This window comes from Arthrobotrys flagrans, assembly GCF_004000055.1.
Source record: "Arthrobotrys flagrans strain CBS H-5679 chromosome Unknown unitig_15, whole genome shotgun sequence".
Classification (NCBI taxonomy): domain Eukaryota; kingdom Fungi; phylum Ascomycota; class Orbiliomycetes; order Orbiliales; family Orbiliaceae; genus Arthrobotrys; species Arthrobotrys flagrans.
The window spans coordinates 3281412-3303885 of NW_027137545.1; the positions used below are offsets into that span (position 1 = coordinate 3281412).

The window sequence follows — 22474 nt, forward strand, 5'->3', positions numbered from 1 at the left end:
AACGTTTAATTTTTTTTAGCGATTCCAATAACCAGGTCCCTGCTGACCACCCCGTCGGCATTTGCGAATGATTTTATTTAAGCTTATTTCAACACCTGTGGCGGTACTTTGTCACAGGTACCGGGGCGGATTGTATAAGGATGTATGGTTTGCCGATCATCGTACAAGTCTATGTATATATCGTGCGTAGGGCCTTTTCTGTCTATAGCGTTTACGACATACGGATTTGTAGTGCTCTCTTTCAGTAACACTCATTTTAATGATATATAATCCTTTCTATTCGAATTATATGCAATAACATCGTCTATTATCAGTAGAAGAATAGGTTCACCAATTCGTGTTACCAAGCCCCCTCTGTATCTAAATCGGAAAGGCTCGAGAATTCTATATGAAGTATTCAATAGAGAATGGATCCCATAATATCTACGCCTCCCTCACTATGGGATGTAGTAGACCTTGTCATCGTCACCAAACCTAAACAAAACAACCATTAGCCAAAACCCACCCAATCAAACAATCCAGAAGAAGAAGAAAACTCACATGACTTGATTATCCGTCTCCATCCTCGTCAACGAGGCCATAGCCTCCTCCTGACTAAACGCCGGATTCCCACGAGGCAGGTTTGCATTAACCCTATCAATCAATAATCCAACTTGTGCTGCTTCTTCGACAAACAAGTCTGTATTGATCAACCCTCCAAGCGTCGCTCTGAAAATCGCAAGTCGTGCTGCAGAAAGCTCTACCGGGGCCGAGCTCTCCGCCGCCGCCGAACTTGCATCTTGGGTGTCTCGTAACAGCTGACTTCCAGGTTGCGACGACGCCCACGATTCCTGCGATTCTTCAGTTTGTTGAGTATCCTTCTTTGGTCTACCCCTTCCTCTCTTAGTAGATGCAGTCGTAACTGTCGGTTGTGTATCTTCATCATCGTCATCTCCCATCTCCTCATCTTCGTCATCTGCCACCAACTCAGTCCTCTGACTAGTCTTCGTAGTCCGTCTCCTAGGTCCTGGCGGCGCAGCGGCATTGATCTCCCCGTCGTCATCATCTGAATCTTCTTCCGAATCATCTTCCCCATGATCATCCATCTTACGTCTTTTATTCTTCCTCTCATTCTGCACGATCTCCTTGAACAGTGCGTATCTCAGAATCTCCTCTGCAGCCCTCGCATCCTGCTCCTCCACCCTCTTCGAAAGCCTGGCCTTCGCATGAGCAGTAGACAAACGAATCAACGTCTCAAGCGTACGCGCAGTCATAGGCGATGTCTTCCGTTGATTACTCTCCACCTCATCGTTTCTCAACGCCGAGTAAGTCGCAGTAATATAATTCGACGCACCAACTGTAAGAACGGGTTGGATACGATTCTTGGCGTATTGAATAAACTTTTTAACGAACGGGATCGTTAAAATCTGGGTATCCCTCGATTTCCCTCGTTTAGTCGTAACCTTCGCACCACCGTGAAGCATTACATTAAACTTTTCGTACATTGGTGTCGGTCCGTCTTCCTGTGTTTCTTCCGTCCCGACACCTAAATGCTGCGTTTGACCTTCTCTAACCGGCGCACCTTCTTCCGTACCAGGTTTTCGATATCTATGCATGCGAAGCACGTGTTCGGATATGAACACGTCTCGTTGATCTTCTATGTCATCTGTAACTACGAACAACAGATCGAAACGTGAAAGCAGCGAATCTGGCAACGCGATGTTTCGATGTGGGTCTTTATGTGGATCGTATTGTCCGTATATCGGATTGGCAGCCGCGACAACACTACACCTTGCATTCAAGCTAGTATGAATTCCAGCTTTTGCAATAGTCACAGTTTGCTGTTCCATAACTTCGTGAATAGCAACTCGATCGATATCACTCATTTTGTCGAATTCGTCGATACACACGACACCACGGTCAGCGAGAACCATGGCACCGGCTTCAAGTCTTCGTTCACCGGTTTCCTTGTCTGAAGTAACTGCGGCTGTTAAACCGACACCTGAAGATCCTCGTCCCGTAGTGGCGATGGCTAACGGTGCAGTATTCAGGACGAATCGAAGGATTTGCGATTTCGCTGTAGATGGATCACCAACCATCAGGATGTTGATATCACCTCTCAAATGTGTTCCGTTCTCCAAGTTCTTTTCCATGCCACCGAGTAACATCAATAGCACTGCCTTTTTGATGTAATCGTGGCCATAAATACTAGGAGCAAGACTCTGGCTCAATAGCTCAAAGACGTTCTTCTTCTTGGCTAGAGCATTGAAGTTCCTGATATCTGCTGTCGTAATAGTTGCCTGAGCAATCCCACCACCAGCTTTCGAAGAAAGTAGAACGACATTGTTAGCGATAATCAAGGTACGGAACGTAGAGCTACCAGAGCCCTGGTTACGATTTCCGAGAGATCTATAAACTCCAACGAGTTGTATACGATCACCGGGCTTGACACGATCAACGAGGTCGTCGTCCATGATCACATCGACGCTACGAGGAAGTTGACCGGCAGGAGCACGCTCTGGCATTTCCTGTATCGAAATTGTTTGATGATCTTGGTAGACACAGTAGCCATATTCGGTGACGAGGGGGTTTCCTTCTTCATCTTCGGTGGGGTAGACGTTTGAGGCGGTTGGTGCTTGGGTTGTCATCGTTTGGTCGCGATATTCCCTTGCGTGGAAAAGTTCCTTCCTTTCATTGTAGTGGACGGATCTGAGAGGATGCGTTAGCTACTAAATTATAGGCATATAGATGCTCATATAGTTGACTGGAACCTCTCTTACTTTTTAACCTTAGGTCGCACTAGCGAGCATTTGGTGACGATACCCTCAAGACATATCATCCGATTGAGATGGGCAGAACCCAAGCTACGTGGGCTGACAGCATGGTCGCCAAAGTTACCATTGAGTCCAACATGGAAATCCTAATATTTTTCCTTATTAGACCTGATCCCGTGTAGAATTATAGATTGGATGTGTGTAACCGTACGGTATCCTTATCGACATTATGCTTCCCAGCTTCAGCCAGGGATAACGAAACTTCACTAACGGCCCTAGTCAACGGCTCGATATGGCTAAATGGTGCTTCAAGAATTCCCTTCGCAAGCTTGGCATTGTGGTTTCGAATATCGTCGAGTGATATCTATAGAAGCTTAAAAGTTAGCTTGAAACACAAAATACCCAATTCCTGAGCTTATAAAAGCTCACAACGGAGCTAAAGGAGACCTAGCTATGAAATCTTACAATCAACCTTCGTTGCCCTTTATTCAGCATCTCACGAACAGCCTGCGCGTAACGTCTGTCGGCATTGGGAACGCTAGCGGGGGGGTCAAGGAAGTCACTGAAGACTCGCACTCGGTCCTCGATCTGTTGATCTAGTATTGTGGTGGTTTGGGTCGCCATGATTGGTAGGTGATAGGATTGGAGCTGGAGGTGGTGGTAGGGATGAAGGGAGATGCTGGAAGGCGAGGTTGAGAGCTGCCCACAATTCTTGCAGGCTTGAAGAGAGCACACACACGCGTTGGCGCCGTTGTGTGAGGGACGTGGGGCAGCAAGGGTCCTTGCACGTGATACTTCGTGGTAATTATCGTGGGAAACACATTTTTCTCAACACTTAGAGAATCAGGATTATAGAAGTCTGAACGAGACGGCCCAAGACTAAACGAAGCTACTTTTTTTGACCACGTTGCGCAGACATCTCGACGTCACATCTATACCGATCACATGACCGGTTTGATGGCCAAAACAGGGGTCTTTTGAATCGATGAAATCTTTTCTTTTGTCATCACATTGTGCAAGATCGAACGAATCATATGAAACTCACACATTCTGAATCGTCTAATTTCAACGATTCTAACAAATTCGAATCACAAAATTTGGCGGGGTATTTAAAAAGTCAGTTTTTTGGTAAGGGTTTAGTCCGGGTGTTCAGCCCTGAAAGCGTGATGTCATGATAATGACAGTCCTCGCTTCTTGATGGTGTGGATACCTAGGTAGTATCAGGAGAGTTTAAGATTTCGAGGGTTATTATTTATCATTTGCCAGTGCTAGTGGTACCTTAGCTAACCTTAACACTTTATTCAATTCTATCTGCAGCTAGCTAGCTAGTGCTGGTCTCGTTGGAACCAGGCTCCATCGCATTTTGTGTAACATGTATATATGCCAAGATCGCAAGCCACGTTGCGGGCTCGATCGCACCGTACGATTTGTAGGCGCCAGGCTTATGGGTTTCATGCATGATAAGTTGCAAAGCTCTCGGTCGTGAACTGAAAGACCGGAGCAAGTGACGCATAAGATGGCACCGTTCCGCCGACTAATTCTTCCTCTGGCATTTTTTTTCTATATATCGATATATTTACTAATTCACAAACCAAAGATTTTGATCCTCAGAATTTATATATAGGTTACATACTGACCTAGGTGCTACTGCATACTCAAGCACTCACTTATATACCTAGTTACTTACCTGGGTACTATAACTGATCCAGCAGCTAATCAGGTTACAACAACATCAACGCAAGACTTAGATGGGGCTTTGGGATCTAAATTTTGAAATCTAAAATATTGGACAAGATTACCTAGACGCCTGGGTTCGCAAAATATGGTGGGAGTTGATAGTCCAGCGCTGCAGAAGTTGCCACAAGTAAACCATGGACAATCTTACTAAAGCTAAAGCCCTAATCCATGAGGAGGCAGCCCGGGGGCCATTACGACCGTCGGATTTTAACCACAGTACCCCTCGCCGCAAACGACTCTCACACCGAGATTCCTTTCAGGATAAATTAAAAAGTCAGGCTTCGAAAAAGATAGAATTACCAGACGCATGGGCAAAGCTGAGAAAGTAAGGGATAGTTTGCCTCGTACCCGGAAAAATGTTTTGGATTTAGAAAATATCGTGGAGCAAAACACTAAGCAACTCCGAGGGGTACAACATTCCTTGTTTCAACATGCATGAGTGAGTGCGATATTTTAATATGCGAGCCCTCACTATATTTTTCTCTCAAGTCTGATACTGAAAAACTGGAGATAGAGCAAGGAAGAATAGAGGTGCCAGAAATGTTCCTCTCGGCCTTGTCTCATCCTCAGACGGCCTGGTCACCCCTACCCATACACATAGATACCCCTCGAAAAATTCCCCCCAGACTCAAAAGTCTTATCTAGCGGTCACAATTTGGCAAAGGATTCCCCGGGGGTGACTGCAAGAAGCCCTGATGGCTCGGATTTCCCAGTTCTAGACTCTGATATGTTTTCACCGCGCAATGTTGAGTTTATTCAATCTTATACCCCAGATCCATCAGACCTAGCAGAAGGGGCTTTCGTTGTCCCCAGTGACCTTAGGGCTCTATCCGGGCTTATTTGGAGTAAGCTGGGCTTTAGAGATGCCATTTGGTGGTACCCTTCGGCGGCGGCATCTTTAATCAATAGGGAAAGGGTCCGAGCAGCTGTGGTGGCTTTTCGTGAAATGAAGGAAAGCAAATTGATAAAGCTTCAGCAGTTCATAAGCGTCATCGAGGCGAACAGTCTTCCAGTCAAATTTCAACTTGTTCAGCCTCCCCTATTACAACATTTTAATGAAGTATCCGGTACCGAAGATGACCAGGACCCAACATTTTGGTCCGAACGAACTTCAAAGCGGAATATAATACTTCTTCTACTACAATTACTTGCCTGGCGTGAAGCCGCATGCCGCCTGGGGCGGGAATCTTCTATAACAAGTACAATCATTGAAATTGAAGATTCTTGGAAGTCCACTGCCTTTGACGATAATGAAGCCCCCCTTAATCTTGCCAATAAGGGAAACAATGCGTCGAGCAACAGCAAGCATGCTGCGGAAACCAGTCTACAAAGCGAAAAGAGTCCAGCACCGAAGAAAACCTCGAAAGATAAAGGCCGGAAAAGAATCCAGAGCGCCGAGAAGCGCCGAGGAATAGAACGAAACGATGGTGATGGTGGTGATGATGATGACGACGGTGCCCGGCCACTTAAAAAACGGCGGAGGAAGGGCCCAGTAAAGGCTCTAGGCGGGCAACTAGCCTGTCCGTTCGCAAAAGCTGAACCGGCCCTTTACCTTCGGTGTGTAACTATTGGGAGAAAAGATTTGTCTGGCGTCAAGTGAGTAGATTATGTTTTCGCCATATATGAGAAATACTAAAGAGTCGAAAATGGCCACATTGTGTGAGCTGTAAGGCAATATTTAGTTATAGATATTGCCGTGGCGCCCGTGGCTCGGAACTGTTTATAGGGAAATGCCTTCTAGAAAGGAGCAGAATACTGACCGTTATCTCGTCTCTATTCCCACAGAGAACACTTGAGGCGAAACCACTTCAATAGGATCACTCCTCCGGGTCTTTTAACAGCGAGAAGCTGGAATGAAATGTTTGACTTTTGTTACCCTCTATGGAAACCTCGACCGTACCCTAGTCCAAGTATGTTTTACGTCTCCCCCAAAGGAAATTCCAAGGATCTAACCAAGTTCCCTACAGATGTTGATGTAGCGGAAATATTATTTAATTGTCTTAGATGGAATAATTCCCCATCTAAGGTACAACAAGAAGATATATTACTTGATTATCAAAGGGCTGACAGTCTGGCGAGCCCAAGTGTTAACGTCGCGGGGCTCATAACAATCATTCCAGAGGCTGAGCGAGTTGGAAACCTCGAAGGCCTAGGCTTCGATTTGGCAGGAGCAGATGCTCCTGAGGCTTCACGAATATAACGAGGAGATGCTGCTACCGGCAGCGATCATGCCCCAAGATCGCCTTCCTACCTAGGCTCTGCGACCCAGCTACAAGAATTTTCGTTCGATATCTTGGAGTCAAGTACCCATTCCGCCTTTGGACGAGGCAGTGCGAGTTAAAATCTAGATCAATGGCATGAAAACACAGGAGTATCCGCCACGCTAAGTGCAGCGATTACCAGAATGGCGGAGCCTCATATTACCTGGCCGCTTCCAGACGGCGAGCAGGCCCAGCTCACAGATCTAGGTCTAGAATTCTCAAACTTTCTAGACACAGAATTTGGCATCAACATGTCCTTGCCACCAGAAGAGCGGTACAAGCTAGCATTATTGTCGACCAATTCGGGTGATATTTTCGATCCCCTGACAGAATTTACCATGCCATTAATACCCCCTATGCCACTCAGCCTCTCATCAACAACATTCCCGCATCCGCAGCTACAGGTTTACGAAACTCAAACCCGAATACCTTTCCAACCCGTATCAATAACATTCCCTGAAGCACCACCTACCTGCAGCAGTGGGCCTGAATCAGAAGATTCAAGCTTCAACACCACAGTTTGCGATGTTTCACCACCTCCAAGAGTACAACCACCGCAACAGAGTACTGAAGGTACAGGCTCAGTGAACTATCCCCTTCTAGTATCCCGACGCCCTGTAAACTCAGCTTCGACTGAGGGCCGGGGGTATAAAAGATACAAATTCGGAGGATTCGAAGAATTCCGGGAAAACTTTGAAGCGTGGCTAGCGTCTGAATTCGTCGATCCCATTTTTGATTGGACGACGATGGAATTTTACAACGACCATCGAGGAGCCAGGTTAACAGATGTTGAAGAGGTAATTGATGATTTAGAAGGCTCGTTTACACATTACCGGTCAACAAAGGCATCCTTGTATCTTGTAATGAAAGATAAAGGAAAGCAGAGGGCAGCTTAGAGTTGGTACCCATCAATCGCATGAGGCCCGAATTTGAGGCTGGCTCTTGAAATACTGTGACAATTCATGTATGGTATGAGTTTTACGCACGGCACTGATGGCGTTTTCCTTTGGAGGAAACATTCTTGTATATACAAATCGTCCCTTAGTATATGTATGTACATGGGATTTTACAAACAATAGGCGGGGATCGCTACAAGACTAGGGGGGATAGCAGTATTTTTCAGAGTCGCGGACGGCTGCATTTTTCAACCTTTTTAAAGGTGTATTCAAATAGCGAGCTCATTAATTAAGCCTAGATAACCTTTTGCTAGCATTTATACTTTTCATAAATTCAATACAGGAAAAACATTTTAATCTTCTATTTAAATTTACGAGGCAATCCCTCTAAACTTTCCGGTCCAACATGCTATATATTCCGGCACCGCGGTGCTTCCGTCCAATAATGTTGTCCGCTTCATATTTTAGATATACCGCCCCGGCTCGGGATCGTACAATCGTCAATGTATATGTAGTTTAGAATGATTTCCAGAAATGAGGGCTACATAGCAGCACCATTTCTCAGCAGAAGTACCGATACCACTACCGGGCATGCAGTAGCTAGTACCAGAACGGTATAGAGTATGCCCCTTGTCAATAGCTACTGCATTGTACGGCCATAGTACAGGCCCTGTCAACGCCGGGGAGACCCACAATCTAGCCGAAAATCCTCCCAGCCGGTATTCCGCGATGACTAATGAAATCCCCCAACAGATAACCTCTGCTTAAGTAGCTAATTCAACTTTCTATTAGGAAAGGTCATCCAAACCCATCTACAAACGAAGTATTGTAAGAAAATAATTCTTGTTGCAAATATGGCACCACTAAATGTCGGCTTTGTTGGCTACGGCTTCGCGACGAGATGCTTTCATCTTCCGTATATCCTTCCAAATCCAGATTTGAAGGTCTATGCATTTTTACAGCGTGCCGAAGCTCCTCGAGCTGGTTCCTCTGTGGAAAAAGGAAAACACTGCACCGTTGATTACCCTCAAGCAAAGCATTATAGGACAGCCGAGGAATTCTTCGCAGATCCCAATATCGACCTAGTGATTGTTTGCACCCATCATGATTCGCATTTCGAGTTTGCGGAGAAGTCTCTTCTAGCTGGAAAGCATGGTAGGAATTCAAAAGCTCTAGACTCATTGCTGGTGGTAGTCGGCTAATATTATTTATAAAATTTGTAGTGGTCGTCGAGAAACCTTTCACCCCAACCGCTGCGGAAGCCGATAAACTCATAGCTTTATCGAAAGAGAAGGGCAAAGTTCTTACCGTTTTCCAAAGTATTAGTCCCAATGATGGTTGAAAACTCGAAATCGAGATACTAAAAATCTTCACTTTACGAATAGATCGAAGATACGACTCCGACTTCCGGACTCTTCATAGCCTTGCTGAAAAGGGTGTCTTTGGACAACTCACCGATGTCACCATCCACTACGACGTCGATCTTCCACCCTGGGTAGCTAATTGGAAAGGGGGGGAATACAAGCCTGGCGATGGTATTATGTATGGCCTCGGGTCTCATAGCGTGGACCAGGCTTTGCTCTTAATCGGGCAAACTCCAACTTCCGTCACCGGCTTTTACAGAACTCTTCGGCCTTCGGATAGCGATATTGATGATACTTTCATCATTATTCTTCAATTCGGTGGAGAGTTGAAGAAGTTGATCGCTACAGTTACCACCAGTGTTGTAACTCCAATGGAGCAACCCTTGAAATACTTAATTCGAGGGTACGATGGAAGCTTCATCAAGGTACGCAGTTTGAAGATTGAATTATTTAAGATTGAAAATGGTTGTGAATTTCACGATATGCTAACGTCGGTTATTATGACAGTACGGTGAAGACTCACAAGAAACTCAGCTACTGGGAGGGATGGAAAGCACGGATCCAAAATTCGGAGTCGAGGATCCTTCGATTTACGGAAAACTTTGCACGAAAACGCAAGTCCATGAAGGTCAGATTTTGGACAACCGGACTAAGAGATATATTGGAACAGTTCCAAGTATGACTGGTAGTTATATAAAGTACTACTCAGATCTTGCAGAGGCAATTAAGACTGGGAAAGAACCATTCGTGAAGGCTCAGCAGAGCAGAGACGGGATCCGGGTGATTGAGTTAGCACGACAGTCTGCGCAGGAAGGCAGAAGTATCCCTTGGAGCTAAACTATCACATTTTTAACTCGATGGCTTCAATTTAAAGCGATAAGAACTATCAATATAACCCACTTAGTGCAAAGAGCGCTCGAGATTTTTCTCCAAATTTGAGTATATTCAGATATACACGAGTAAATTTAAACCGGACTTAGGCTAAACGTTGTCTCCGCCCACCGGGATAAATTTTATAGATGCAGCAGCGCTGTCGTAGATATTTGAAACCTCGTCAAGAAATGTCTACATAACCACAGCTAGCTTTCCGTTAACGAACCTAGGCGGTATACTTTTTTGACTCAGAAAAATCTGACGGCAAGATGGCCGAGTGGTTATGGCGTGTGGTGGGTTTAATATTTCCTTCCTCATCGAGGATCGTCACAGTCCAGGACATGGCTCCTCGAGACTAGCTAAACTCGAAAAATAAGCTAACTTTCCTCTTAGACTCAAGCGCAAGCTTCACTCAACCAAGTTGGTGTGTTCTCATGGGCGTTCGCCCGCGGGGGTTCGAATCCCCCTCTTGTCAACAATTTTTTTTTTGTCTCGAGTCTCTCGCACATGCCAGACGGCCAAAAAATATACAACACCAAACTTGTTGCATTTTGGGAAAACTTTTGGGGCTTCTGTTTGAGTCGGGACAGCTTACATTTTCACCTCCTATATTATAGATATTTTAGAGATGTAATTTATCATGAAAATGGCTTATATTTGAAGAGGGAAATAATATGAAATTCGAATAGCTAATCTGCTTCTGCTTGAAAACAATACCTCTCCAAAATCAAAGGACCAAGCTCGTATTATAACGTTTTAAAACATAAAAAAACCTTTGCGCCAGTGCTCATGCTCCGTCGAATGCAGAAATATCGAAAAAAAAAAAAGAAAGAAAGAACAAATTAAGGAACTACAAAGCGAAGAAAGCCAAAACCAAACCAACGATAGCAGATCCACCAATTGTCATAGCCGAGGCTCCAGATGTGTAAATTGGTGGTGGAGCATAACTGGTATCATTTGCGTGGTGAGTCGAAACAGTGACGGTGCCATTTTCGTGGCTGTGAGTAGAAACAGTGGCATCATATACGGGTGGTGATGGTGGAGTCACAGAAGTCGCATTAAAACCACTGGAAGCAGCACCATCGCAAGGAGTGCAAGCCATTTCATCTTTGTTGGTAATATCACTAGCCCAACAGAATGGTGTTTCGGCCTCTCCCTCACTCGTAGCAGCGCCTTGAGCCTTGCAAATAAAGGCGCAAGATGGCTCGGGGACTGAGGGGCATTTATCTGGAATACCAGGGCAAGGTGTGCAGCTTGATTCCTTGCTGAAAAACCATTCGGTTTCACAAGATGGGGTAAATTTTGGACCACCGCAAAGGAATGCGCAGCCCTTTTCGAATGTGATAGGACAGACTGCTGCTGCTGCGGTCGCTTGGGGTGGCTCGGGAGATGCTCCCGACGAGGCAGTAGATGTCACTGCAGTTGTAACGGATGTTGATACGCTAGCGGCGCCATAGGAATCGGCTGGTGGAGCAGCGACGTATCCGTAGTCGTTTTGAGCAGAGGCACCGAGGGCCAAAACGCTGCAGATGAAAAGGCTAGTGTAGGAAGGCATTTTAAAGAAGTTGAAATGTAAAATAAAGTAAAATATAGTAAATTTAGAAAGTAAAGTTGTCTCGTGAACCAGACGAGAAGAGAGCAAAGTAAAATAAAAGAAAGTGAGTGAGTGAATGAATGAACCGAAGTTGATTCTGAAGTAAAAGTTGAGAAGTGAAGGAATTACCCAGCAACTATAGATTGAAGTGAATGTGTAATGTTGATTTGGTTTAGATAAAGGAAATCTGAAATCTGGAACTAGAAGGCGGCCATTAGAAGGTATATATACACGAATGTTCAAGCGAAATGTTTCTAGACGAACGCCTTTTTGATCCAACATGCATTGGTGTCAAACCGCAGCGCGAAAAAATGATTTTAATCCCCGATAAAACATGGATATCACTAGCCACTTTACACTCGAAGCCAAGCCTATTCGCTTCTGGAAGCAAAGCACGCCATGGCCAATTTGCATTTGCGCTAGACTGCCTTCGCAAAAGTCTGTCAGTTGATTGGTTATTCATTGTCACACCAGCGTCGCCATCCTGCATAAGGCTATGGTTCTTCACTATTAACGCCACAGGTGTCTCAACATCACTGCCACTAATTCTGAGACGAACGGAGGAAATCAGGATCAATCGAAACCCCATCTATCATACATTGGTATGTTGCAGGTATTTTTATATGTCTTTCTCTTATTTTTATGGTCAATGCGGACGGCAAAGGCTTCCATTCTCAGTTACCCGAGTCTTCATTAGCGGAGCCGAAAAATCATATTGTATATCGATACTCTAGGCTTTAGCTGGGCCTTTCTGATAGGAAAATAATCAAGCTGTAACTAAATTTTGTGGTAATGTAACTCTTTCCGGTGTTTATATGCAAATTTCAAAATTCGAATTAAAATATATCTGCTGAATGTTGAGTCTCAGAGCATAAGATGCGATTTCTCGTCTGAATTCAAACAGTAACAGGACAAGTTAATACTAGTAGGTATTAGATCCATAGAGACCAAACCCAAAGCTTTTTTCATCAAAATTCATCATTCCAACACTTGAATGGTTTGCAGTTCCAGAAATTAAACATCTTGTAGCGGGCAGTTTATATACTTAGAAAATACTACCAGGGGGCTACATAGCTACATTGAGGTAACTAGTTATAGAACCTAGGGAGAATTTCATAGAAGTAATCTAACATACATTTGTATGTGGCTAGACCTCGAAAATAATTTCAGATATTTTCTTACTAAGACATATAGTACCATACGGAGATAATATAATAAATTAAGATGGCTGTAGAAAATCAACCGAAACCAGCATGTATTTGAGTAAGCGGGGACCAATTCTCGGGCCCTAAATGAAAGGAGTTAGTAAAGCAGATAAGACCCATGGCCATTTATATTCACTATACCCGGGATCCTAATTGCGCGATATCTTGTCGACAACATTAAAAAAAAATACCTTTTGGATCAACTTCAGTTATCACTAATGTCGGCTTGCGAGTATTAACATACCACTACATGACGAGTGCCACTATAATTGTTTGGATTCGCTCTGGTGTTTACCCCCTAGCTCGAAAAGAATTTATAACCGGAAACAGCTATGATTACACCCGAACTAGAGGGCGAGTTGCCTTTGGTGTTAGGGAAAAGTAATAGGTAGCGGGTTATCAATTTCGGGAACCGTAGATATTACTGTCCGGAGCATGGATTTATAATCTTAACTAGGTTGGATCTGTGGCTGTATCGATATCGTGAGAATCAGGCTAGGGCTATTGAATGTGGTTGCACTGACCGCAATGCAATGGAAATTGTTGAAATATATATAAACCATACCGTAGGGATTTACTGAGAAATCATTACCAACTAATATCCTTTTGCCAGACTCCATGAGCGAATGTGGTGCTAAAATTTTATATATCCCGTCGGAAAGTGAGAATATATCAAATAGACATATTGATGTTTTCAATATCGATTTGTATTCGACTCGCAGAATATTACTAGTAATTAAGGAGTATATGTAACAAGTAGTGAATCAGACAAACTCCTCCTAATGCTATGCTGCCTGGCTATGTATGTGTGTAGTAATCATGAATCGTGACGTTCATCGTCGTTGAACTGTATCCCCGGAGCCCATCCTCTTTTTACGGCTTGCTGGTAACGTAGTTTGTCGAGGTCTTATCACCAATGGTGACTGTGACATTATAAGTCACCAAAGTCTGTGTATCTGCGGCACCATAGAGAGAGAAAATAGCGGCGGTGTAAGTGGCCTTGCCCTTTGGAGTAGTACTTGGGATTGAAGTCCAGTGAGGGATTCGGGTGACAATGTTGGATTTTTCGGGGCCGAGATACCACGAGTCGGTGACTTGTCCTAGGGCTCCTGGGAAACCCTTTCCACCAGCGATACCGACTGCAATAGCAATGTCGTCTACAATTTGATAGCATAGTTAGCGATCCATAAAATTAAATTGACGTTGTGTTCAAGTAAAAGTGTGTGGGATACCTACCAACTGATTGGATATAGTTTGCGGTGTTGATATAAAAGTTGAAGCCATCACCAGGCTTGATGGTGGCTGGTGCCGAGATGCCAGTGATAATGGCGGAGGAGAGACCGAAAGTGGCAGCAGCGGAGATGAGAAGGCTTGAGAAATGCATTGTGTTTGAATGTATTAAAAATGTGAAGTAGCTTTAAGGTGTTTGAATTAAAGAGATTTGGATGCTAATTCCAACCTACTAGTAGTCTGTAGATGCAATCGAATGATGATGATAGTAAAATTTGAATACAATTCTGGATAATCCTTCCACTATATATACAAAAGAGCCGTCAAAAAGAGTAACAAAGATTCTAGATGACGAATGCTCGGGTCCGTTGACAGTTTTCTCCTACGAGATACCATATAAACTACGGCTGAACGCCATAAAAAGCAAAAACACAGCCAAACACTATGAACCCCATAATCATATGAAGTCATGATTAGGAGATGCGGGGAGATACTATCCCGAAGAAACCGAACAGACAAGAGATGGTGGAAATTTTGGATCGGCGGCCATGAGGCTCGAGGGACGATCCGATACTACCCTGTGGGTAACATGCCGTCGGTAGTGACTGAATGCTAAGAATAGCCAAGAATGGTGCCATGTGCAACTGAGTCCGTGGAAGAATTTCCGAAAACCAGTAGCCAATGGTAAATATGAATACCTTTGGCAGCCGGAGTGTAATACTGATATGGCATCCTTTGAGTCGCCACCGCACCCTGGCTAGTGAGAAGCTGGGGGTTGGATGCAACGTTGTTGCTATTCTAAGCATTGATATAACTAACCCGTGATGGATATTGAACTTCATAACATCATTCAATATTTATTTAGACACATACTAATCTGGACTAAAAGAGACGATCGAGAAATATTAGTCGTTATAGTATCAAAGTCTCCACAGAGTGGAGCTCGGAAGTATCAAGGCCCAGCCAGACTTACCGAGACAGAACCTTGCACCTTCGGTTAAGATTTTCGACGCCGCAAATTCAACAAAGACTCTGAACTTCACATTTAATTCTTGAACTGGGAATTGGTTCTAATCTAGTCATGAGCTGGAGATATCAAATTCTCTCAGCCACGAAACTATCATGGCACCATTACATCCGGTTGTTCCGTTATTGATGTTGGTAGACACAGGCTCAGATCTATCTCTGTACCCCTTCCTTTATCCAAAGACGTAGACACGAATTCCAAGGATGTGTTAAAGGGTCACGCAAATCGTGCCGAAAAATTCACTCAAGGAATTTTCAGTTGCAGTGAAACTAAATATCCTCAACACTAATTTTCGTCACAAAACCGGATGGATTAAAATCATGACAGCTCCATCGAATCTAAGCCTTTTGCAGTTATTTTAGGGTTATTGGATAGTTGGGCTAGCGGGTTGCAAAATGTCGAGCTATCAGCGGTTGGAGCATAAAACAACATCACTGCAAACCAAAAAAAGGGCAAAAAAAGGGAAAAAATAAATTTAAAAAAATAGAAATCTTTTGCGGATGCATCTACTGCTTCACAAGAGGTTGTGAAGCCCGATGCGGGGGTCGAACCCGCAGCCTTAAGATTGCCATAGCAACGGGGTTGGAACCCCATTGTTAAGAGTCTTACGCTCTACCGATTGAGCTAACCGGGCAGTTGTTGGTGGCAAGCCCAAATAAGCTATATATCCTTAATCGGATAAATTTCCGACAGGATAATTTCCGGATAGGTACAACTCCCTTCTAGAATTGGCACTTCATAGCTAGCAAGATATCTTCGACCATCATGGTCTCACAGGGCCAAATGCAATGATGGTGACAATTTTTTACCATATCCCATTTTTAGATCCTATGCAAAATACAGCCTCTTGGAATCGATGATACACCGTGACTCTGCAAAGCTCTGTCAAGAAGCCCCTGTCGCAGTTTCTCGAAACATGGTGCGACAACTCCCAACCCCATATCAACACATTCAACGCCACGTTCTCGACTTCGCGTTCACATCTAGCCAGAGGAAAAAATACCGCCAGAGGGGAGAAGTTTTAAAGTCGTTTTAGCCAACAGCTGATCTGAATCGAACCGGCTAGGCTTTCTTTATTTTCCGGAAATTTCTGGGCAGACCCGTTTGTTGCGTAATTGGACTTACGTAGCGGGCGTTCATGAACCACGGGGACGGGAAAACTTTACGGAACAGAAAAAAGAAGGAAAATGTTCCATACCCATTTCAAGGCTTCTTGAGTCGGAACATAATTAATCCCCTCGCCTTTAAGTGATTTCAGATATCATTCCACTTTACACCTGGGTTATCTGAAATATAGTTTCCATGACCAATGCAGCCTTATTCTCCGGCAGCTGGGCACATGTTGACACACTGTGTGGCGCCTGGGTTCTATATAACTACTGCATGACCCCCAAATTACTTGGTTTACGATTTCTAAGGCCTGGAAGCTCTAACCTAAATCCATTTACGTCTGCTAAGCAGCGTAACATAGGCTGTTGATCGGCCCAAGTTTTCAACAATCCTCGACATTCGTTTCATTTAACTCTTCCAACCACCACCACATTAAGATCTTATAATACATCGATCTACGACACTCATTAAAAAACAATTCAAATGGTTTCTTTCAAGACATTATCGATTTTCCTTTCCGCTGGAATCTTTGGACTCCAAGCCCTGGCTGGCCCCATCCCAAACCAAGATCACAACCAGATCACGACATTCAAAGAGAATTACCATGATGAACAAAACTCTTTTCTCAACTCTCTAAATGGTATTCTTCGAAAACGACTTTCAGCATTCATAACAGATCCGAGATCTCCTGCGTCTGATGGCTCGCATCATTGGGGCCACAGCGACCATGGCGTCAGGTCACCAGATAGTCGGCTGGCAGCAAGATCACTCGCTCTAAGAGCAGTCTCAGAAAATATCGAGACTGTAACTTTCAGCCCCGAGGAGAAAGCACTTATCCGCGAAAGGCTCAGGTCTCGTTTCCCAGGATTCGATGCACCGGGGTTGAATACCATCTCACCACCAGGATTTCTCGTTGTGCTATTGGTAATCGCTACCATTGGAGGAGCTCTGTTTATGATTTCCCCCGTTGGTTGGCTTTTCTAAGAAGTTCTAGTTTCTACCTGAGGACCGTGGGATGGAGTCTTTGGACAACAATTTCTATATATCTATTAATTTTACTCGCTGTTGAACAGCATCACGATGTTATGAATTTTGTGGGACTGTATAAACTTCCAACCTTCGTTCTAATTACCGGCGCGACTTGGCTTGTTTTGTCACTCTTTGTAGAAGATTTTTTTCAAGATTAACATTGGCGGTTAACTTGTAACGTTTCATGAGTTGAAGTTTTGTTATGGCAGCGATATGATACTGGGCATAAACTCTCTAATTCACCATCTTTTAGCCCGTATATACATTACGAATAATTTAATCTACCCAAGACCCCTCTACTGAATACCATCGCTAAAAATTGCTTACAGTTTCTTGGCCGCGTCAACATAGTACGTAGACATCTCCAGCTTGACCAAAAGTTGTCCTAGTGCCCCACCCTCGGCTGCATCCCCCGGTCCCCTAAAAGTATCCTTGCTCCGATCCGACTCCCTCTTCGCCAACCCACCATAGCCCCTCCTCTCACTCAACGCTCGGGCCACATTAATAAAGATCCCGACGCGCTTCCTAAACTTCCCATACAGCTTCCCAAACGCCGAGTCATCTGTTGGCGTTAACGAATCCACAACTCCCATATGCTGCAACCGAACCATCTTTGCAAACCTCAGAACCATGCTAAATATCTCTTCGATCAGATTTAACACCGGTTGCTGCCTTAAACGTAGCATTGTCGCAAAGAGCATCTGATCTAGGCAACTATTGTGGTAGGCCGCTAGTTGTCCTAAACTCTCCATCTCGCCGTATCGATCTGAAATATCATACTTTTCGAGTCTACGTTCGATTTCGTCGAGCTTCTTTGCGAATTCCTTCCAGACTGTTTCTACCCCTGTTTCAAACATGTACTTCGCGAGAGTCGAGACGAAGAAGTGGGCCTCGATTCGAAAGCGTAGGATGATAGGATTCGTCATTGGCCGCTCTTTCCCCCGTTCGATATTCGTATACCCGAATAGCCTGTTCACTACATAGACCATGCGGATGATCCGGAGTAAATGTTTGAAAAGTCGGTCATATTTCACCAAACTCACTGAATCAATGACAGAATCATATGGGCTTTTCGGTCGGTAGCTAACCTGGAGAAAATCCAATGCTTCAAGTGAATCCGGGTTCTTGCACTTATCTTCTTCTTCTTCAGTCATCTCACGAACGGAGAAACTAAGCCCACCTGGGAGATCATCGTTTTCTTTATGCCCCGTCCCTCTCCCAATTCCAGCGGCATAGCATTCGGCCATAATCCCCATTAACGCTAATCTTAATTCAGACGATGCGGGTGGCCAGTCGTTCCGTACACCAAGTTGCAAACCCCATCCGCCGGCTGCAATCCCTGATCTAATACCGGAGTTTGTTGTTCCGCTTGCGAGTTCGTCACTAAACAGCGAAGCTGATAGTCGAGAGACATAAACACCGTCCCCGAAAAGTAAGAAACTATGAAGTAGTTCGTACTGGTTTTGTACCCGCTTTTCTTTGAAAAGCAGCCGCATACATGCCATGTTGGTTAGCCGAGCCTGGGCCTGCAGGGCCGGGTTAATAGATAGTGAAAACGTGACTGATAATGGAGGTGGGTATCTAGCCGTCGTAGGTTGATTTGATGTTATTGGTTCGACGGTAAGTGCTTCATTTCCTAACTTGTCATCGGCCGCCCCTTCAAATCCAAACTGCCGTTGCGGCTCGAAATTCATATTCTCTATGGATGCTACAAGACCTGCTTTGATTTCCTCCTCGGATTTTCCGATAAAATCAAACGAAAATCCATCATTGCTTCCGAGCTGCGGATGGTCAGCTAGCCTCGAGAAGCGGGACCTCTTTGTGAGGTTGAACGCTTGCATGGCGAGCTGGAGGCGTTTCTCGTGGGCAGCAGCTTCAAGGTCGATCCTACAATACGGTTAATGTTAAGTCGTTCCGTTAATACTGGTCTTCTTACGCTTGTAATTCGTCCCACGAAAAGCTCCACCGCATCTTAACTCTTTCGACCCCATGATCACTTAAAAGAGGATGGTTAGGGTGGAAGTGTCGTAACAATCTCAGCCCTCTTGATGTCTCGTGAATTCGCTCTGCTTCTTCGTGCATGAGGAATGACGGAATGTTAGAGGGGGCAAATATCTAACACTCTAGTCAGAGGACGAAGTAGAGGACAACAGAGGTGCACTACCCACCAAATCAACATGCGGTTCATCTTCTCCGTCCTGTGGGACAGGGTCACCAAGTTCGATGAAAAAACTTTCGTCTTCGAAAATATCGTCCACGAATGGTGTTTTTTCAACAGTAATTCCGATGGCCTTTGATACCATCGTAAGCCAGGGGCGGGTTATTCGCTGAAGCATTAACAAAAGCAGATGTCGCAGCCAGTCACTCTTATATTCTGATCGCTGTATCTGCTCAAAAGTGGCGGACAAGAGTTGAAAATCTAGTCTCGCGTCCTTTACCTTTTCTACAATCTTGAGCAAGGTCTCCAAGATCAATGTCGGGACTCTGATAATATCATCGAGTTGGAGAATGCTTTGGATGCTTGTGAAAAGGGCCGTCAATCGATGCTGGACTGCAACAGTAATAATCTGAATGCAATGTGCCAACCCGACTCGGGTTTTACAACAGGAACTAAATAAATGAGTTAGAGGAGCTAGATGGCGGCTATAGACATTTCCTACTAACCCTATGTCCGCGTAGACAGATTTGGCGAACGTCTGAAGGGCTCTTAGACGATTGCCACATTTTAAGTATTGTGAAATTAGGCTATATATTCATTAGCTAAGTCCCTTGAAGGTTTGATTAGGGACCCCTTTACTCTTTCGTTAGGCCAACTGAAGTTCCGGATAATCGTATATCTTCCTTAGTCATCTCGAACTCCTTATTTGGTTCATTGAATTTGAAAAGCATTGAATCCCATCCTTGAACGAGATGGAGGAGACACTAACGATGTCAGCATCATGTTACAAAGACGGGTTTTGTAGTGACTCTCTCTTACATATATCAAAACGTCGGTTTGAATGATGTTCTTGGGGGGCCCCTCTGATGTGCCGTCGTCATCATACCGCTGAATCATAGCATCTATTACATGATATCTAGCTTCTGTAACGAATGGATTCGCCCGGCTATGTGGTCTTTGGGACAGAAAAGTCTCCCATGATATCAATTGACCCTAATAATCGATGTTAACATTGATTCACGTGATGTGCGCCGAGCTTTGCAACAACCTTTTCGCCGGAGCTTGTAGATGATATATCAAGCCATGGGTCGTCACCAGCACCGAGACCGCTATCAGTCTCAGAGGCATCTATAGCTTCAGGATCTTGGTGAGGCGTATCTGGTTGTGGGAAGCTCAAAGGTGGGAATAGTTCACCCCATGGTGAGGAAGGAAAGAGGGTCTCGGTTTTCGGGTTTAAGGCAGTTTCAAATGGTGGATCCAACTGAAGAACTGTTTCGACAGTTAGCATCTACCCGTAATTTATGAAGTTACGATTTATAAAAATAGGTATCTCACGTTTTTCTAAATCCCTTTGGAACAAAGACTCCTCAGGAATCTGAGCCACCAAATCACTCTTCGGTAACGCCCAGATATCATCCGGCAGCGCGAAAGGATCGAACGTTCCCATTGCAGCAGCGGACGCGTATGGGGCCGACAAACATGACCTGGCGGAGAATCTGCGATGTAGGGAAGGTATATGGGGCCGCTACTGTGCCGCTGCAATTCGAGGGTAAGGTTGGGTTGGTTGTTTGGGCGAGGCATCTTGAAGCCTTTGCTAAGGCTGGTGCCACACGGCTTGGTTGGGGATTTGTGGCGCTGGCCTGGCGCATGGAACGCGTTGACCCAAATGACGACGATGCGCATCTGTTTGCTATTGCCGGCTTCAACCTCTCTTTCCACCTCATAATCATAACCTCTCGTCACGACACCATTCCCTTCAACCCAGCTGTATCGCCAATCTCAGACCAGGACATCATTAGATACGGGATCGCATCGCTAGGAACTAACGGGCACGAGATTTGGACTTCACAATGGGGCCGAAGAAGAAGACAGGCCCCGCCGCAGAAACGCTCAAGAAAACCATCCGACCGACCTCTGAACCACAGCCCTCAGATGACTTCCTACGGTCATTGCCACCACCGCCGGACAACTGGACAGACGAACAAGAAATTACGCTGTTCAAGGCAATAATAAAATGGAAACCTGCAGGTACGACAATCCGTAGGACTACTGCTATGTGAAAGCCAGATTCTTACAAGAGGCAATTGCCATTTAAATAGGAATGCACAAACACTTTCGGATGCTGTCTATCGCGAACTTAATGAAGAATCACGGTGTCGCCGATACTCATACGAACATACCTGGGATATGGAAGAAGCTGGAGAGCCTGTACTATCTGGATGCAGTGGATGACCAGGTAGGCCAATCAAGCCCCGATGAACGAGACAATCAAGACGTGAGCTAAGGCTCTGGACAGGAAGAAACAGATGATGGATACGAGTCTCCACCTACGACCGACTTCGATCTCCCAGATATTGATTACTACGAACTGAAAATGAGCCGCCGTTTCGCGACGGAACCTTCACCAGAACCTTCAAACGAGAAACCGACAGCTAAATCTGGGTCTCGGAAATCCGCTACGAAACATAAGAAGGAAACCAAAGCAGAGACAAGGCGTGGGAAGCGGAGGGAGGTTGAAGAAGAGAAGGAAGAGGAAGAGGAAGAGGAGGGAAATAGCGAGGGAGACGACACAGAAGAGGGTAAGCTAGTTCCTGATGATCCCGACCAATCGATGAATACTTTCGCTGACCCAAGTTCAGAACCTGCTCCTACTCAAGCAAAACGCAAAGGGAGGGCTACTAGAGCGAAATCAGCGGGTACAGGAACAGCGAGGTCTACACCAGCCCCGGATGACAAGAAGGAGGACACAAAAAAAAAGGGGAAAGGAAGAGCGGCAGCCAAACCAAAGCCGCAGCAAGCCAAACGCGGGCGTCCCACTGCGAAGAAAAAGGAAGAGGAGCCTGAACCTAAACCCGAGGAAGAGGAGGAGGAGATGGATGAGGAAGGAGAGGATAGTGAAGAGGAGGAAGATAGCGAGGAAGACAGTGAGGAGGAAGAAGAGGCAGAGAGTGAGGAAGAATCGGAGCCGCCATCCCCAGCTTCCACGAAGCGATCAAGATCGGTCGCTTCTACCCGTGCGCCTCCCAAGGGGAAGAAGGCGAAGGTCCAAAAGGAAACCGTGCGAAGAAGCTCGCGGAAAAGATAACAGGACCTTAACCTTACCTAGGTATAAAGTCGCACCGTTTTATATTACATGTGGCTGATTTGATTATTTATATTACTCCTCTCTATCTTCAGCGTCATGCCCAGCCTTTGAAGCTTTTTTTTTTTTTTTTTTTTTCATTTCAGGATACCCCG

At 45.0% G+C, this 22474-nt stretch overlaps 8 protein-coding genes across 8 annotated transcripts; 4 read left to right on the forward strand and 4 right to left on the reverse strand.

The window, feature by feature from the left end:
- Positions 1 to 437: 437 nt before the first annotated feature.
- On the reverse strand, positions 438 to 3377 carry DFL_000829 (uncharacterized protein; the record flags this gene model as incomplete). Its single annotated transcript, XM_067638003.1, has 5 exons — positions 438 to 474; positions 541 to 2688; positions 2760 to 2899; positions 2965 to 3117; positions 3219 to 3377. 5 exons carry the CDS (start codon positions 3375 to 3377, stop codon positions 438 to 440), a joined length of 2637 nt encoding a protein of 878 aa, XP_067495383.1.
- A 1840-nt stretch (positions 3378 to 5217) lies between these two features.
- Positions 5218 to 6090, forward strand: DFL_000830 (uncharacterized protein; the record flags this gene model as incomplete). Its single annotated transcript, XM_067638015.1, has 1 exon — positions 5218 to 6090. One exon carries the CDS (start codon positions 5218 to 5220, stop codon positions 6088 to 6090), a length of 873 nt encoding a protein of 290 aa, XP_067495384.1.
- Positions 6091 to 6894: 804 nt separating this feature from the next.
- Positions 6895 to 7647, forward strand: DFL_000831 (uncharacterized protein; the record flags this gene model as incomplete). Its single annotated transcript, XM_067638026.1, has 1 exon — positions 6895 to 7647. The coding sequence occupies one exon, from the start codon at positions 6895 to 6897 to the stop codon at positions 7645 to 7647; it is 753 nt and encodes a 250-aa protein (XP_067495385.1).
- An 854-nt stretch (positions 7648 to 8501) lies between these two features.
- On the forward strand, positions 8502 to 9848 carry DFL_000832 (uncharacterized protein; the record flags this gene model as incomplete). Its single annotated transcript, XM_067638037.1, has 4 exons — positions 8502 to 8802; positions 8871 to 8966; positions 9033 to 9436; positions 9519 to 9848. The coding sequence occupies 4 exons, from the start codon at positions 8502 to 8504 to the stop codon at positions 9846 to 9848; spliced, it is 1131 nt and encodes a 376-aa protein (XP_067495386.1).
- An 886-nt stretch (positions 9849 to 10734) lies between these two features.
- On the reverse strand, positions 10735 to 11439 carry DFL_000833 (uncharacterized protein; the record flags this gene model as incomplete). The annotated part of the gene is made up of 1 exon (XM_067638048.1): positions 10735 to 11439. One exon carries the CDS (start codon positions 11437 to 11439, stop codon positions 10735 to 10737), a length of 705 nt encoding a protein of 234 aa, XP_067495387.1.
- Positions 11440 to 13556: 2117 nt separating this feature from the next.
- DFL_000834 (uncharacterized protein) lies at positions 13557 to 14067 on the reverse strand (the record flags this gene model as incomplete). Its single annotated transcript, XM_067638059.1, has 2 exons — positions 13557 to 13840; positions 13920 to 14067. The coding sequence occupies 2 exons, from the start codon at positions 14065 to 14067 to the stop codon at positions 13557 to 13559; spliced, it is 432 nt and encodes a 143-aa protein (XP_067495388.1).
- A 3335-nt stretch (positions 14068 to 17402) lies between these two features.
- Positions 17403 to 20684, reverse strand: DFL_000835 (uncharacterized protein; the record flags this gene model as incomplete). The annotated part of the gene is made up of 8 exons (XM_067638070.1): positions 17403 to 18966; positions 19016 to 19194; positions 19248 to 19689; positions 19744 to 19824; positions 19877 to 20001; positions 20057 to 20230; positions 20286 to 20506; positions 20573 to 20684. 8 exons carry the CDS (start codon positions 20682 to 20684, stop codon positions 17403 to 17405), a joined length of 2898 nt encoding a protein of 965 aa, XP_067495389.1.
- Positions 20685 to 21087: 403 nt separating this feature from the next.
- DFL_000836 (uncharacterized protein) lies at positions 21088 to 22322 on the forward strand (the record flags this gene model as incomplete). The annotated part of the gene is made up of 4 exons (XM_067638081.1): positions 21088 to 21265; positions 21337 to 21473; positions 21534 to 21816; positions 21877 to 22322. 4 exons carry the CDS (start codon positions 21088 to 21090, stop codon positions 22320 to 22322), a joined length of 1044 nt encoding a protein of 347 aa, XP_067495390.1.
- Positions 22323 to 22474: the final 152 nt, after the last annotated feature.